This window comes from Anser anser (genome assembly GCF_964211835.1).
Source record: "Anser anser genome assembly, chromosome: 3".
In the NCBI taxonomy this organism is placed as follows: Eukaryota; Metazoa; Chordata; class Aves; order Anseriformes; family Anatidae; genus Anser; species Anser anser.
Window position 1 is genome coordinate 54,557,005 of NC_139722.1, and position 16,780 is coordinate 54,573,784.

The 16,780-nt window shown below is 36.5% G+C and overlaps 1 protein-coding gene across 1 annotated transcript in view; it reads right to left on the bottom strand.

Moving 5' to 3' along the window:
* The window catches only part of MAN1A1 (mannosidase alpha class 1A member 1), a 141,525-nt gene that overhangs the window by 9,996 nt on the left and 114,749 nt on the right, over positions 1-16,780 (bottom strand). Inside the window, exons 8-9 of the mRNA XM_083828757.1 lie at positions 12,812-12,927; positions 743-962 (exon numbers count right to left, since the gene is read on the bottom strand). Coding sequence (XP_083684883.1) covers positions 743-962; positions 12,812-12,927 — 336 coding nt within the window. The remainder of the gene's footprint in view (positions 1-742; positions 963-12,811; positions 12,928-16,780) is intronic.

A 16,780-nucleotide genomic window follows, 5' to 3' on the forward strand; every position in this document is an offset into this window, starting at 1 on the left:
CTAGCCTTTCGTGACACAAGGCATACACAAAAGGTACCCAAAAGGTATATAACTTCTGAAAGATATGAAATATTAACAGGAGGTGCTGCAATAAATAATTCACAATACTGAAGAGCTAGTCTTCATCAATACCTTAAACAGCAGTTCCAGTCTGAAGAGTGATGCTAACATTTGCATTCTGGAAGGCTTCATATAACTAACAACATATTAGATTTTGTTTAAAAGATGAGGATATTTACTTGTCTATGTCAAACTTGAAATTAGACTCTGTGACCTGAAATGTTGCCAGGATTATTTTTGTAAGAAGATAAAGGAATCCAAAGAAATTTCCTGCACAAAAATCCACTTTCTTTGTGCAATTCTTTGTTTGCAGCATTGTACCAACAGCACTGAGAATAAAATATTTTTTGGAGCATAAAGCATAATTAATAGCTATTTTGATGCATAGATGATCAGATTCCCTCCCTTGCTTGTTTTTAGCTACACAGAAATTGACAAAGTGGAAACGAAAAAAAAAAAAGCTGTCATTTAAATCACTACAGCGAGTAGGCTATGATTCAGATGAACAGCAATTATTTATAAAACAGAGCAGCCATTCTTGGAGTTACTCATGGAGTAAACCAGCATTTAATCAGAAAAGAGTTTTCACCACGACTCAACTTTCATTCACCATTATGCATATAATACTGATGGCTGCCTTCACAAAGCCAAACTGTGAAAATGAATGCTGTGATGTACTTACTTGTACGATCATAGGATTCATGGCAAGTCCTAGCAATTTCAGCACCAAGCTCTATGTGATGGCCTGTCTTGTCACTAGGTGCTCCATCTGCTCCTAGAGCAAACATGCCTCCAGCAAAACAAGTGAGATGTCCCATCTTGTGTTCAAGCAGTCCACCCTTCCACTCAGCGATGTATGTCAGTCCCCCGCTTGATTTTCGTATGAGGTGGGTCTCTATGGCCTGCAGGAAGACATGATTTTATTTTTTTTAACCGAAAGTTACCAGTTTGCATATTGTGAAGTGCAAAGACAAAAAACAGAGCCGCCTGAAAAGTGTCTTGTACGTCAGTTGGCTTTTCTCAGTGTTGCCTTTGCTCATAGAGTGAAATCGATAACAGGAGCTAGTATAACCTCAAAGTATAGCCAACCAACACAGATCAGCATATGCCAGTAATGATGATTAATTCTGCTACAACTTTCAGCAATTTACACAGTACACTTTACAAAAATATTAGAAAAAAATAAAATTCCATTTTAAAAATCTTTTATTTCTTTCCCATCCTACTTTGAACAATTTCAGATAATTTCACTTTTAATGGTGATTAGCCACCACTTCAGTTCCATACTTCCCATTTGAACTGTGACAAATAATTTGGTTATTGATATAAACTCATGTTTATATCAATATAAACAGTTGCAGGCATAATTCGTGTTCAAAACATCTGACTCAGTGTACTGAATGATGCTAGGCTTTTGGGTCTGTGTAGCACACCCAACCAAGACTGACGAGTTTATCCCCAAGGATGAATTCCTCTGTAGTCATCAATCAAGAATAGAGTCTCTTAGAGACTTCCGGAAAAAAAATGAGCAGAATAAAAATAGACAAATCTGCTAGAGAGAATTAGAAGTGTGTGCCGTTAGCAATGTATGGTCACTGATTACAGAATCCAGGAAAACAGCCATCCATTATCAGACGAAGAGAATTAAAACAATGGACCTGATGCACATTAATTAGAAACACATACAGAAAGTAAGTTATTACTCTTTAAAGGGTTGTGGAGAGTGAATGCTACCATACATTGAATTAACCACCAGTGTTCAGGTTTATTCTATTGAAATCATACAATCCAGAAACAGTACTGACCATGCCTTACACAAGAAAAAAAAAATGAAGTATCAATAGAGAGAGCTATTAACAAAAAAGCCAGGATTTAAAAAAATATATCGTCTTATAAGAGAAGGTATTGATGGTAGTTATTTGTTTCCATTTAGACATCTTTAGAGGCTGTTTTTATAAGCAAGAAAAACTCTTCTGTAAACTAGAAACATCAGCAGAATAATTCTATAAGGTTTACTTACCAGGTAGCTTTTTGTGCCAAGAATGTCACATTGAAAAATACACTTTATTTTCCACTAATATTAGTGCAAAGCACTTAGTGAGGATGTTTTCTGCCCACCTCCAGGCCCATTATTGGCTCAGAAAGCTCCTCAATCCTTTTGTTTCCTCCTCAATTATATATTTTTAGCAGCAGGTACCAACTGAAAAACTTACCTAAATCTTAAAGCAGCAGTAAAAAATGAAGGCTTCTTTATTTTAAACCAATACTGCATAATTTAACCTATAAAAAGGGAACTAAATATGAAGGGCGAAAGGGTGGGAAAAAAAAAAGGTTCCTTAAGCAGCCAAACCACAGACCCTACTGTGGAAGATGAAAGCATTACAGAGGCTGAGTTGGTGTTGAGCTCATTTGGTCATGTATTCCAAGCGCATTATCAAGAAGCTTGTCTGTCAGTTTGGGAAGCTGATACTGGAATACCTAGGTACTGGTTTTGAAAATAATGTTCTTTAAAATATATATTTTTTCAGGTAGCTCATTTGGGTATAAAATGTTCTAATTTATAATTAATGAGTTGACAGAACAGGGTTCATAGAACCTGCTGCAAAATGTATTGCTGCATAGACAGGTGAAATTTATGAGAAAATAGAAATAATTGGAAAACTTCCAGAATCTTTCAGTGTTGTTTGCATTTTTATAAAGCAGTTCATATACTGTAATAGGATATCTTATTATTAAAAAAAAAACACAGCAATTTTGTGGAAAAAACCCTTTCAGACTACTTAGGCATTCTCAAAAATGAACTACCTAAAACCAAGTTCAGAAATTAAAACTTCTAAATTATGGACTCTTCATTAAACCTTTCAGGATAGTGTTTCCATCTAACCAAATCAGCAATTCTGGTAATACTTGATAATTCTACTTGTCACTTAGCTGTTGAGTTGGGATTTATTTTAAAAATAAACAAAAATAACTGGTGAATAAATATAAATATATATATATATATATATTTAAATGAATGGCAGAATGAAGCATTACTGTACCTGACAGAAATAACAGTGGTTGTGTACCTTCATAACTACAGGAACTAGAACAGATTTGATTCTTTTAGCATGAAAATAGATTTTGAGATACCAGTAAACCTTTAAAGAATTTTTTGTTTTCTTTTTTTTTTTTTTGTCTCTAGATTAAATTCCAAACTGAAAAAGATGATGCCCACTTGGGCAGTTTTAAAATTAATCTCACAAACTTGTGGTAAAGAATAACCTGATGTTAACTGATGTTAAAAATGTCAGCAAATAAAAATAGATTTCCAAATTAGTTATTCATATTTAGTGTAGAAAATTATATTGGTTTTATAAATGGGACCTTTTAAGAAATAGAACATATACCTATTTAAAATTATCTTTATCATGTAAGCTTTTTATTTAAAGTTATTTTTATTATGTAATTGTATGATATATTATGGATTTTTTGCCTTCTTATACTTGATACAATTTCAGGGTCTGATTGCTAGATAATACCTGTACATAGGTATAATTAATACTTTATAAAAATAAGCAAAAATCAGTAATCTTTGAATTATCAATTCTGAATCTATACCTAAAGTACCAAAGCCCTCTATTATCATCTATTGAATATTCATGAAAGTTCAACTCAGATTTTTAATATTTTTGCTGGTTATCATATAATACTATGCACTTAGTAAGCAACACATGAAAATATTTTTCAGTGAGAATTTCACAAAGGTTTTAAATGCCATCAGGCTGGACTGAACTTTCTGAAAGATTTTTTTTTTTTTTAATAAGCTTGTGGTCCAGAACAAGATTAAATTCGCTAGCTGGAACATGGAGACAATTGTTTTAAATGTTAAAACACTTGAACACAAAGTTAAGAAAGTAGTAGGATGAGGAAGAAATACTATCATTTTAAACAAAAATGTAACAACTGTCTGAACTTGAGGAGTAGGATGAAAAGTTAGTTTCACAATCCCACAGTAGAATGCTAATTGCTATCTGCAGTACTGTGGGGGAAGCTTTGGCAGGGAAATCAAGTTAATAAAACAAATTATTATAAAAGAAGATTAGGTAGCATGGTGATAAAGATCCACCAAGTGAAAAGTTCTGTTTGGCAGAATTAATTCTGAATTTCATATTTACAATCAATTTACTTTTATTTTGATGTAATAATTATCTACACAATTTAAAAAGGCACATATTTACTTTAATTGCTACTCTTTTATAACTTGGTCCCTATCTACAAATAATTCCTTCTGAGTCCTTGCAGATCAGGTGGTGTCATATTTATCACTATAGGGAATATTATTTAATTTTACTGTAATGAATATGCTCCCTATAAACCAACATACAACACCTGCAAGGAATCCAAAACGCTAGAAGAATGTGGTCTTTGATTAGCTGAAAATACATTATTGATGGATAATTGTTTGGAACTGGTACAGTTTTCCTTTTAAGTAAATGGAAATTTCATTTTTACCATTTTACAGAATGCATTTCTGCAATTCAATTAGTGATTTTTTTCTATCAAGGTAATGCAGAGAGAATGTGCAACATAAAAGGTTGCAAAGAAGTGGCTGCAAATGGATCCCAAAGGGAGCAATAGCAGATGCTGCTACCTGTCAGTAACTAAAAAAAAGTTTAGACAACCAGACTTTCGTTGACAAAAAAGGAGAGGAAGGAAGGGAGACTAAAGACAAATAAACAACATTTGCCAGATATTCAAGCAAATAAATCTACTGCATGTAAAAGCGGTACCTTGGTTTGGCGTGTACCTGTAAGCTCGTTTAGCCAGCCTAACTTTTATGGCTAGTACAGTTCCTGGAAATAGTTTTTGTGTGTGTACGTGCTGTTATGTAAGGCTTTGCTTACAGTCCTCACTTCAATAAAGCTTTTAGCTAAATTACTTTTTTTTTTTTTTTTTAATCTTGTGGGACATTATCCTTTCTATACAACTGTAAAAATGCCTAAGCACTCAATTACAAACACCAACAGTCCCTTTTACTTTTTGAATTGTGACTCAAGTGTACCTTGTATTACTTCCAGCATCTTTCTCAAGAGTTCACGTTAATATTATGCCCTTGCCTATCTGTCACATTGGAAGTATTGTTGTGAATGAAAAAGTAGGATTTTTTTTTTTTTTTTTTTAGGTTACAGGATTCCAAATTGCTCCCTGTTAACTCACAGCACAGAAGAGAAATTGACTATTTTTTCCCCAAGCTCATTTCTTTCCCCTCCTGTACTTTTTAAGGGGATATCTTTTGTGTTCTCCACTTATCATCATGTTTCTTAGCCTTGACATTATATTGCAAAATCAAGCAGAACTGGTTCCTCCTAATGAACACCCATTTTCCTCCATTCAGTTCTTCACTCTGTTAGTATCAGCACAGGGATCTCCATCAGAATCTGTGTTTCATGGAGATAGGACCCCCTTAAGCTAGTCAGCTCTTCCTAACCTCCAGGGACTGCAGAGGACAAAGAGAAGCTTAAATATGGTCTTCACCTCACTCCTTCCTCAGCCCCTGACTTGATCCTGTGATTGAAACTTATCCTTTGAGTTTAGGACACCAAACAGAGGAAACAGAACTGAAGTCATCTCAGTGTTGAAATGAATTCAGACAAACAAGCGAGCAAACAATCAACAAGCTTATTTTTTTGGTAGAGGGCATTCTCTTGGCGGATTATGCCACCAAAGAATAAAAATATTAACAAAGGTGCTTACAGAGCACAGATGCAGGCTTTTCAGTAAAAGTTGTTCTGCACCTCAGAAAGTTGCTCAATTCAAAATAAATGTGAGCCATGAAAAAGTTAATTCTGCTAAAGGACTGGGGATAACCAACTACAAACCTCAAAATGCAATGAAAACTGCAGCTCTACATCCTCTGGCATGTATGAATTTTAACTCTCCTTTTACAATAACTGTTTAATTACAATTGAGTAATTTCAATGACTACTTCTCTTTTAAGAACAAAAAGCAGGCATTTCCTTTCCTACCTCAAGGTGTCACTGTAGCTGGAGATAAAACTTTCTTGCAAACCAGTTACACATTTCCCTACTGTAATAAATTTGGAACTTCAAAAATATGATCTTAGTTCTAAATTTTCAGGGTTTGTAATGGTTGTTTTGGGGATAATTACAACTCTGCATGCTTCTTTACAATAAAGTACAATAAATTATCTCAGTCCACACCACACTTTTAATGTGTGTTGCTTCCCTTAGGGATCGTCTTCATAAACAGTATTTTGACAATTTGAAGCAACGAACATGAAAGAATTCCACTATGTGATATTTCCAATAATTCAAAAATGTCAATTGCTTACTTTTTTATTTTAATATTTATGGCTTGCACCAATTCAGTTTATTGCTTTGAATCAGCACAAAGCAGGCAGATCAGGATTACTGTAGTTTTGCATACTTTGAGTTTATAAACCAATTGCCTGTCCTGTTGACTTTGAATTCCTTTCCTCATCTTTCTCTATTAAGTTGATCTAATGCAGTAGGTACTTTTCTTCAGCAGTCTTCACAATTCATCAAATTTATCCTTTGTCCAAAATTCCAATGTGTTTATTATGGAAAGTTTAAAATTTGCATTTTTCCATTGTTACAGCTATTTTGGAGATTGCAGAAAAAACATTGCACAGGCTTTTCCCTAAACTTACATGAATTTATACTTGTAAGTTAATTCTGTTTTTTAAACATCCTTCATAGAGATTTTAAATGCATATTACAAGACATGAAATCCCGTGAAAGCATACTGTTTGAGAAGCTAGGATGAAACAAGGAAGTTCAAGCCTTTGCCACAATTTATTCAAATACTTCTGCTGAAGAGAAGTGGTATCATCTCCTCTTGAAACTGTAACTCCTTACTAACTCTGCTTTTCAAAGATCAAAACTGGAATGTGAACACAAACTTTCATTTCTTTAAACACAATACATAACATTTTGATATAATAAACATCGTAAGGCACATACTGCTTTTGGACTTAACAGCTTGTTATAAAGACAAGCTTTCGTGTGTGATGAAATATGAATGCTTGTAATGGAGATGCCTAAGATTTTAAAATGGAAATATTGGAAAGCATTTAACTACTATGATACCTATCCATCCGATCACTAAAAGATGATTAAGTTCTAAAGGAAAGCTGATAATTTACTTTTGCCTGAAAATCTACTTATGTATTTTCGTCTGTATAGACTTATTAGTGTCTCTAAGAGCACCAATGCTCTTACACTAAATGTAGTTAAGGCTGTCTGCTACCAGAAGGTTAGATTTATTCATATTCTTAAAAGAGTATTAATGGAATAGCACAAATCAAAGCAAGCCTATCAGGAAGTTACATTACGTATTTTCTGAATGTTCTAGAATAAATATAGATCCCTCCTGGCAAGCTTTTTGCTGTATTAGTAGGGATATGGCTGCTCAGACAAGATCTTTCTGATGACAAGAGCGAAGCCCCACACAAAATGGTGACAATTTCTCTTACAAGATTTTTCTTGTTTAAATCCTTCTGAAAGCGTTTTAACAACTTCACAGCTTGCTGGTTCTCATGACAGTCCATAAACGAGCAAACATTTTATTGTGTACTTTGTATAGTCCGAAACATTGAGATTGCATAGTTGTAAGTAAACCATTAACTTAAGAATCTGCAAAAGCCTTTCTTTAGTCTTGATGCTTTCTGTTGGAGAGAGCCTCGAAACTCCTCTCCTACTTCTGACAACAGAGGAAATCTAGCCAGAAGAAGAAAAAGGAGCAGCAAGTCCTCTGGATGTTCTTGTCTCTTAAGCATAATGAATCTTGTGTTTCTACATAATACAGCTATACTATCAGGATGTGCAGAACACTAGTGCAGCAGTGTGATAAATATTTTAAACACAACAGCTGACAAACTATGTAAATAAACCACATGTTTATTCATTATTATACGCTTAAGTCATAGACAATACCCAAAATGTATTCAGTGCGAATGCTGAATCCGCTGCACCAACTGCTTCACTGGGAAGGCCAGCTCCTATTGCACCACGCTGCCTGCCATGCAGGCTTACCTATTTCCTTGAACGCCAAGAAGCAAAGTTAAAGTAGTGAGTGTCCAATTCATTAACATACTCTTGGCTTTACACAGCATGACAAACTAGTCTCTAATTGAGTTGTTGCAGTTCTGTCATTATCCACATCAGTCACTTTAAGCAACTTAGCAGAAACTGCAGGCAATCCAGACCCACCACCAGCCTGTCACCACAGTTAAATATACCCTCATGAAACATTGAAGATGGCCAATAACCTGTTTTCATTTTCCTAACACTTTGCTCTCCCCCTCATTTCAATGAGAAAGGAGTCTGCATGGATCTTTTATTTATCTAAAAGGCTGAAACCTTGACAGCTCTGAAGAATGTTCACTACTTAATGCTGACACTTTAATATACCAAAAAATGCCCCAAAACAAAGAACGTCCCACATAGCTTCCCTCAGCCAAGTACAAAGCAAGCATATCAAGGCTACTCTCAACTGTTAGCAATGCGACAAAACAAAACACCAGCACCACCAAAGAGATCCAATATATTTTGTCTGAATACTCAAAATTCTGAGGCAAAAAATGACATTTTTGCTGTTTAATACCCACAAAGGTTTACCAGATTCCTTAATGATGCAACCCAGCTTAGCAGTAGGCTGAATTTCAGCAGTGCTGTTGCAATCTGGCAGAGAATGGCTGTGATGATGTTGCACACCACCTAGTCTTTTTGTTATTTCCATCATTTCTACTTCCACATACGAGGTTGTCTGGAGATTACTAGCTCCTATGTTACAATCTTCCAAGCAGTTGTTTCCCAGTGAGAAAAATTAGCAAATCTAAATGCCTAAAAGTAAACTACCACTTCTGCAGAACGCGGCTGCTTTACCTCCCTGATACCACTGTTGGATGAAGTGAACCAAGCTGCTTGGGAGCTTGCTGGTGAGGGATTCCCCCTCTTCCTGTGAAGTTCTGCTGGGAGGAGGTACTTCCCTCTTTAGGGCCCTTAGATACTCCACTTCTCTAGAAATACGCTGAGGAGGGGACGAAAGCAGTGTCAGAGAGAAGGGATATTTAAGACATAGAAAGCTGGCAGCAATGGCCATGAACGAATGTAATGTGAAAATCAGGAAAAGATATGGGAACAACCTATTAACAGAAGTAATGGGAAAACTGCCTTTCAACTTTTAAGATCAGGGCTGACACATTCAAAAGGGGAGGATTCAATGCAATTGCTTGTGACACTGCTGTTGCCAGACTGAAGTAAACTCAGAAGGTCCATTTTTGCTCTGAATTACCATATTCTTTTACTAAACCTGTTCAGTTGTCCCTCAGAGATTAACTGAAAAGAGCGCAATGCTTCCTGTACTGGATGCTGGCAAAGACTGATGATTTATTCTGTAGCCAGTTAAATCCTCAAGATCGGTAACATGACTAAAAGCTCAATACGCATTTGTTCTGTAACAAAACGTTGCATGATATCCATTTAAACTAGTTTAGAAGATTTCTTACTTCCTGAATTATGCGAAACAGGACATGATATAAAATACTGCATTGCTTTTCAGAAGAAAAAAATAACTTACATTAAAAATACATTCACTTGTCTTTGCGCAAATTCTGGAATTTATGAATCCCTCTGATGGCCTTATTAAGATTATGCTCTGGTATTCAAAACAAGAATATCTCTGTCCCTTTTCCCATTAGAAATAAACTCTTCTCTAAAATAGCATCAGCCAAATATACATCTCATTCATGGCAAACAAAAAGTTTTTAAATATATTTTGGCATCTTAGTTATTACTTTTCACTTGAGCCATAAAACAAACTATAGATGCTTCAAAAATTCTAATAGAAAGAACTTTTTGTTTTTAATATAAGTTACTGAGCAGTGTAAGAAACGACCCTGAAGCTTTAGCTAAATAAATTTCATCTTTACAGAGTGAAGTATAACTCACCATATATTTTCATTTGTGGTTTCTGGATAGTGAAAGACATTGAATTAGGCATCAAACCTTCATGTTGTACTTTCAGAATTTGGTGGGCATATGCAGGACTGAACAGCTAGGAATAATTATGCCGTTCCCTTTGGTGTAGTCTTAAAAAGAGTCTGAAAGCATCGAGGGAAATTTATCTAAGAAAATACGAAGCAGACTAAGAATGCCCAAAATGTGTAGGCTTAGTCATAAAGAAAGACTGCAGCTTGTGCAGACACTTAAATTAGCTTTAATTTAGATAAGTAAGGGATCAATAGCAATAAAGTCAATATCAGGATGGATTTCAAAACAGGCTAGTCACTCGGGTGAAGAACCTAGCATGTCAGTGGGCCCCAAACAGTCTGCAATTTCTGTGATACTGCAACTTCCCTGCTGCTGTTATCTGAACAAGCTACATTACAACATCAAGCCATGCCTCTACATGCTGCTTGTACACTTTCAGTTTGATACAGATAAACCTCAGGACAGAAAATGGAGAATACGAACATTGCTCAGAAAATAGTAGAAAACATTCAACCATCGGCATGGCTAAATCTAGCACATAATTTGTGATCATTTGACCCTCTCATACACTGATATTTTGGACAAATTTGATGGTTGGACTGCCTAAGAGCTGTTATTACTGCAAAATATTAAGATAATGAGTACTTTAAATCTTGCCATACAGCAGAGCCCAAACCCAGTCAGTGATACTGTTGCATTCAGTGACTGCTGCCGACACTAAATCCTGGCCGAGAAGTTAGCTTCTGCTGAATGATGACGCCAATGACGGCTCCTGCTCCCTGCTGGGACCTTGGGACACCTGCAGAGGTGGTGGTTACAACTTGTGTACACGAGGAGTTTGTTATCCCAGCGTGGGTTTCAGCTGCATGTACACTCCTGTCCCTTTCCCTCGTTGGCCAGATAAGAGCACACAGCCCCTGCCCCAGCCACAGCGCCTTGCTCAGGAGTGACCCAGGCACGCATCCATGGCACAGCTGAGTCCTTATTACCGTCCCGAAAGCTGTGCTGGAGTCAGGAGAAGGCAGACCTTCAGCCTTTGGAGAAGCAGCCAAGACCATCGAGGTGCTTCGCTTGGCTACCTCTGGTGGTCCATGGCAGGACGGGGAGCGATGCGCCAAGCATGGTCATGCCACCAAGGGCCAGGACTGCACCACGTTAGGGATGCTTAGTCTGCAGCAGTTTCCAGAAGAGATGTACCAGGAAACCACATTTTTACTGCACATGTCTACACACTAGCACTTACCCTGTGTGAGAATGTGTTTAAAAGAAAGAAATGATATTATTAAACCGGTGAAAGTCGAAGAGTAGAAGCAGCTTTGAGGTGGTTCAAAATGCCTTCCCTGGTAAGATGAATTGATATCCTATTACCAGATGCTTTGTTCTCTCTTTTTGGCTGCCAACCTAGTGACTGAACTATTACAATATCACTGTTCTTATGTTATAGCTTCAAATTTACTCAAACCTAATTTAAAATCCACCTTTTGCTCTGAAGCTGAAACCATGTTATCGGTGGAAAGGGGGCTGACCACATCCAAACCTGCACTTACAAAATTAAAGGCAGGATTTTCTTAGCAGAGGATGCTTGGTTGTCAAATGTACGACCAGCAGAGATCACACCCTCCCTCAAATCCTCACATATGACTTTTCTCTCTAATGAAAAAAGAAAATTTCCAGTGAGTCAGGGTTGCATTTTCTAATGCCACCACTTTTTGCTGTGTGGGAAGTAAAAAGAGACTTATGTCTCTTCTCTAAGGACCGTGCATTTCCAAGTGGATGAAAGAATAAGCAGATATTGCTTAGCATCTCGAAGCCTTGTCTACAGAGGCACTGTACATACATACAGTTAATAAGAGATAAAAGTCCTGGCCCTAGAGAGCTTACAGTCAAAATAGATGAAAGGATGGAAAAAAGTAGCAGTATTATCCTCTTTTATATATATATATGAAAGCAAAGTACAGAGGAAATAGGTCATTTGCCCAGACTGCAAGGAAAGCCTGTAAATATGAATTTAAACTTAATACTTCACAAGTCTCAATCCAGTGTCACAAAGCCATTAGTTCTCCCAAAACTGTACATTAAGGAAACACCACCAATAACAAAGCAAACTGCAGACCAGAAGGATCATAAATAAAATAAAATGTAAAAATATAAATATGAACAATTCTGATTTTTGAAAATTTTCTCGTGTCTAATTTGAATAATTGGCTGTTTCAGAGTCTGACAAATGTATGCCTTTTGTAACAGAGTCCCTGTGTAACAAATAATTTTGGGGGGGTAAATTATCTGCCATAATATATTGATTCCTGTTTTGACCACAGTCAAAACACTGCAATGGATGAAATATGAGGTTGAAATACAAGAGAGGAACTGCCTTCTGATTATAAGAAAGGAGGCAAAAAGAGTTGATATAGAGAAAACCGAGGGCAAAATTGAACTTTAATATGAGAGCTACTTGTAGATGCGTTTCTGTGCATATTTTATGCTCTTCCCCTCCAGTATTAGAGAGGATTGACTGTATTTCAGTTGAAAAAAATTAGCTGTAATTCAAGACTCTCCCCCTTCTCACAGTATCTGTATTCATTTAGCATTTATATTTGATGAAGGCTTTAAAAAAACCAACTAATTCTTTAAAAACAAAAAGCACTCTGTGGTGGCAAACACATAAATCCCTCACATTGTTAGAATTATTAGAGATTAGATTATTATGGCAAGGAAGATTTAAATATCTCATTTACCTGAACAGCATCATAATACATTTTCTTGCCTTCTTCATCTGTCTTGTCCGACATCAGCCATGCCTTGAGCAAATATTCATAAAAGCTATCCCCAAGCCCTCCAATGGAGACGTGATCTAAAAAAGGAATAAAGAAGTTCAACAGCAATTTCACCTCCAGCATGGACAATAAAATACAATTATAGTATGACACAGTGGTAGATTTAATACATTTAAACATCTCTCCCTGTAACAGTCTTGTAGTAAGTGTAAGCCTGCAACCTCAAAAACACTTTAGCTGGTATATAAAGAAAATTATTTCTTTAATTGCTGGCTTTTTCATCAGGCTAATGCACCATACTTATTTAACATCCACACAGTGTCTCAGGAGTTCATAGAAAAGAAACAAGAACTTGAATGTTTGACATCTAATTCATGTTTATAGTCAATCTCATACAAAAACACGTTAACCTAAGTTCTTTTTTATCTTAAAAACAAGAAAAAAGTAGAAAATGCTCTGTACTTTGATAAATGCTTTCCCCTCTTAACATGCAGGTATTGTTTTTATTTGTTCTTTATTCACTAGTGCTCCATTTAAGTAAATTCATAGAAAAATCAAAATGTTTTAAGCTCACTACTACAAAGATGAATTTACTTCATTGTTTATTTTTTGGTATTTTTTTAATATCCAGCTGGTCTCAGAAGTCAGCAATGGTTCTAAAGGAAAAAAAAAAAGGCTTTGACAGATCTACAGAAGATTATTGCTATCACATTGATTTATTCTGTCCTGTGCTTACTATATGAAAAAATGTGGCACTACAAGTGCTGTGATTATTCAGTTCCACACATCTAGGACTTGGCACTGCAAACAAGTCAGAACATTCAATGTCATTGCACCAGCCACGTAGGAAGTACCGATGGTCTTAGCTACTTGCACAAGGTGGCATCAACTTGCTGTCCAGGAGCCGAGAAGATACTTGGCAAAATTCTAATGGGCTAACATATGATTTTGGCATTTTATCTACTAAAAGCATAAAACACTACAACCTCTAAGCTCCATTAAACTAAGAACTCCAGGTTTTCTTCTTGAAGTTGATCCTGCCTGGTAACATTAAGGGACTTGGCACATATTGAGTCTTCTGTGGAAGGATTTCAAAATGCTTTACCAGGACTATTCATTTATATCCATCAATTTTACAGCACGGAAGGGGTTTGATAATACCATCCGAGACATCGAGGATGGAGATGTGGGTACATACATTGCGCAGCAAGATGTTGAGTCATACCACAAAGTTCTGGGCATGAGAAAAGCAGAACACATTTGGGGTAATCCAGGCTCACAAAGCAAGAAGCAGGAGGGTTAGTGGTGCAGACCTCAAGTTTCTCAACACCTCACTGATCTTAACTTCAGAGTTATGCCTCTGTGTTGGTGGAATTCAGAAGAACACAGAGAATCTATTTATTTTTAAACTCCTTAGTATCTTCTCTTTATGGAATACTTCCTTTTGCCTACTGAATTGGAAAGCCATGCATCTGCAGAAGATAGACTTTTTTCCTATTCAAACTTTATTAACAGTGTTTTTTCCTCCTCAAGCCTGTGACATACCAAAAATAATTTACTTTTCCAAATGTATCCCATCTTTTTGCCTAACAGATACATTGTGCCATCAAAACTGGATTATAAACAGCTTTTTTTCCCCTATTCTTTTGAATGAGATATATTAAATTTCTGGAAAGAATATACCATTTATTTAATTAAATGTTCATGATCTAAAAGGAAAAGAGGCTTCTTAAAAAAATGAGAACATTTTCTATGATGGAGGGCTGATCTTTGAACAGCAGCATTTAAATGACCTTTACGGTTTCCTAAATAAATTACCATAGAAACCTCTGACATTTGCAAACTAAATAGCAGAAGCACAGTTTCATCAATAATAAGCCCTGTTATTATATACATTATTGCAGTAGACAAATCCAATTGACGCATGCTGCAGCAAATCACTGTCAGTTTACTGTCAAAATAACAAGGGCTAAATGAATTTACAGGAACAGTGGCAGTGATCCAGCAGTGTCCTTCACAGTTACAGCATTGCTAAAGAAGAAATGTTCAGAAAGTACTTCCCCCTCCCGACTCGACACTTGAAAGGGAGTACTTCTGTCTTGAACTAGTTATGGGTCTAGGCTTTCTTTTGCTGTTGTAATCAACTGAAAACAGACTAGAAAAGCAATCTTGAATAAAACACCATTCAAGTTTTATGTTCTGATCTCCTACTATGGAAAAAAAAATCAATGTCTGCAAACAGAGACAATTGAATTGGAAGAGATGCAACAAGTAAACATCAAATTTGCTTTTGCCGTTCAGCATGCTAGGGACTGACCCACATCAACAATTGTGTTCATTATTTGCATGTGCAGAACGCTAATTTCTATGTCAATACTACACAGAAAACAAAGGCAGTATACACTGTAATCTCTACTGTGCAAGCCAACAGAAACTGGCATTTAGTGTGAAAGATGAGTACATAAGACAGAATTACATTAAAAATAGGGAAATGTCAAAGGCCACAAGGCAGCATCAGTATTTGACTGCCTTAAAATAAACATGGCAGAGCCACTAATGGTGTCAGCTACTAGCAAGATGTATTGTCATTCAGCCCACCAAAAGAGTAACTGCAGGACTGTGTAACTAAGCCAGGCCCAGGATGTCCCAGTTCAGCCCCGCTCATGTGAGCTCTCAGCGCTATTGCACTAAATAAGGGAATTGGATGCAAATTAGGAAAATTGTCATCTAGCCTACCACCAAAAAGCTGAATTTCTGTGGCTGACTGAAGCCAAGGAAGGAAGCCAAGGTAACTAAAGCTGGCTGAACGCAGCTTTACCGAGGTGGCCTTCTAATCAAACCTGGTACCTACTGCTTTAGGATCAATGGGAAGCTTTAGTGTTTTACAAAGCCACGCTAAACCAGCATGTGCAACAAGTGGCCACAGACATCAGAGAGTTTGTGCAAATGTGCCAGCTGGAGTCAGGCACTTATACACACTGAGCTGCCACAGGCCAGTGGCAGAACAACCTCAAACAAGCCTCACAGAGTAGCAGACTATGAGGCTTTCCAAAGCAAAGGGAATACTTCTAACGCACAAAGGGAAATGGCCTTTGTCTTGATGGAACTACACAACTGAGCATCACAACCTTTCTGGACATCTTTTTAGTTCACAGAGTGACACAAAAACATTCAAAAATATATTTTGTTCAATTAAAAAGCTTGTTCTTTGCCTATGCAAAAATTATCTTGTCCATACAGACTGCAGCCAGTCCCATGAAGAATTCAGGACCTCACTTCATCTTAGCTGCATACCAGACAAACTGTTATATTAAAGAATTTCTCCAGTCCTTTCCCTGTCTTGTGTGGTCTAACCACCTCTAATACTGATAATCAAAGACACCATCTCATCTACCTTTTTCTTGTAAGATTAAGCCAGCTTATCTTGCTTGTTTTCTTAAGAGAACATTGGAACATTGAAAGTGGAAACATGAATGGGATGGTTGTGGACTGCGAGTAAATGGGAAAAGTGGAGAAAAAGTAGGATCTCCAGACGTGTTTTTGCACACTGCTTAGGCTTTGAACCTGGAATAAAGATCAGAGAAGGCAATGTATAACACGAACAGGCTCAGTCTTGAGCTTGAGCCTGAGTTTTTGAGCTGAGAAGTTCTAATACTGCAAGCATTTTTTTATATTCTTTGCCTTCTAATTTTGGTGTCTCCAATAATGGTTCCAAGAGGATTAACACCATGACAGTTCTGTCTAGTTTGCTCCCTTAATTGTTAGTATTAAACTTCAACAGGAATCACAGCTGGTATTAACTGGAAAAAGTTTTTTTAATCTTCAGTGGAGCTGTACCAGGCTAAAAACATGAAATTTGATTCAGATGAGCTGATAATGTTTCCTTAAGCACCTACTTTTGAGAGCACTTTAGACTTTTCAATAAAAGGC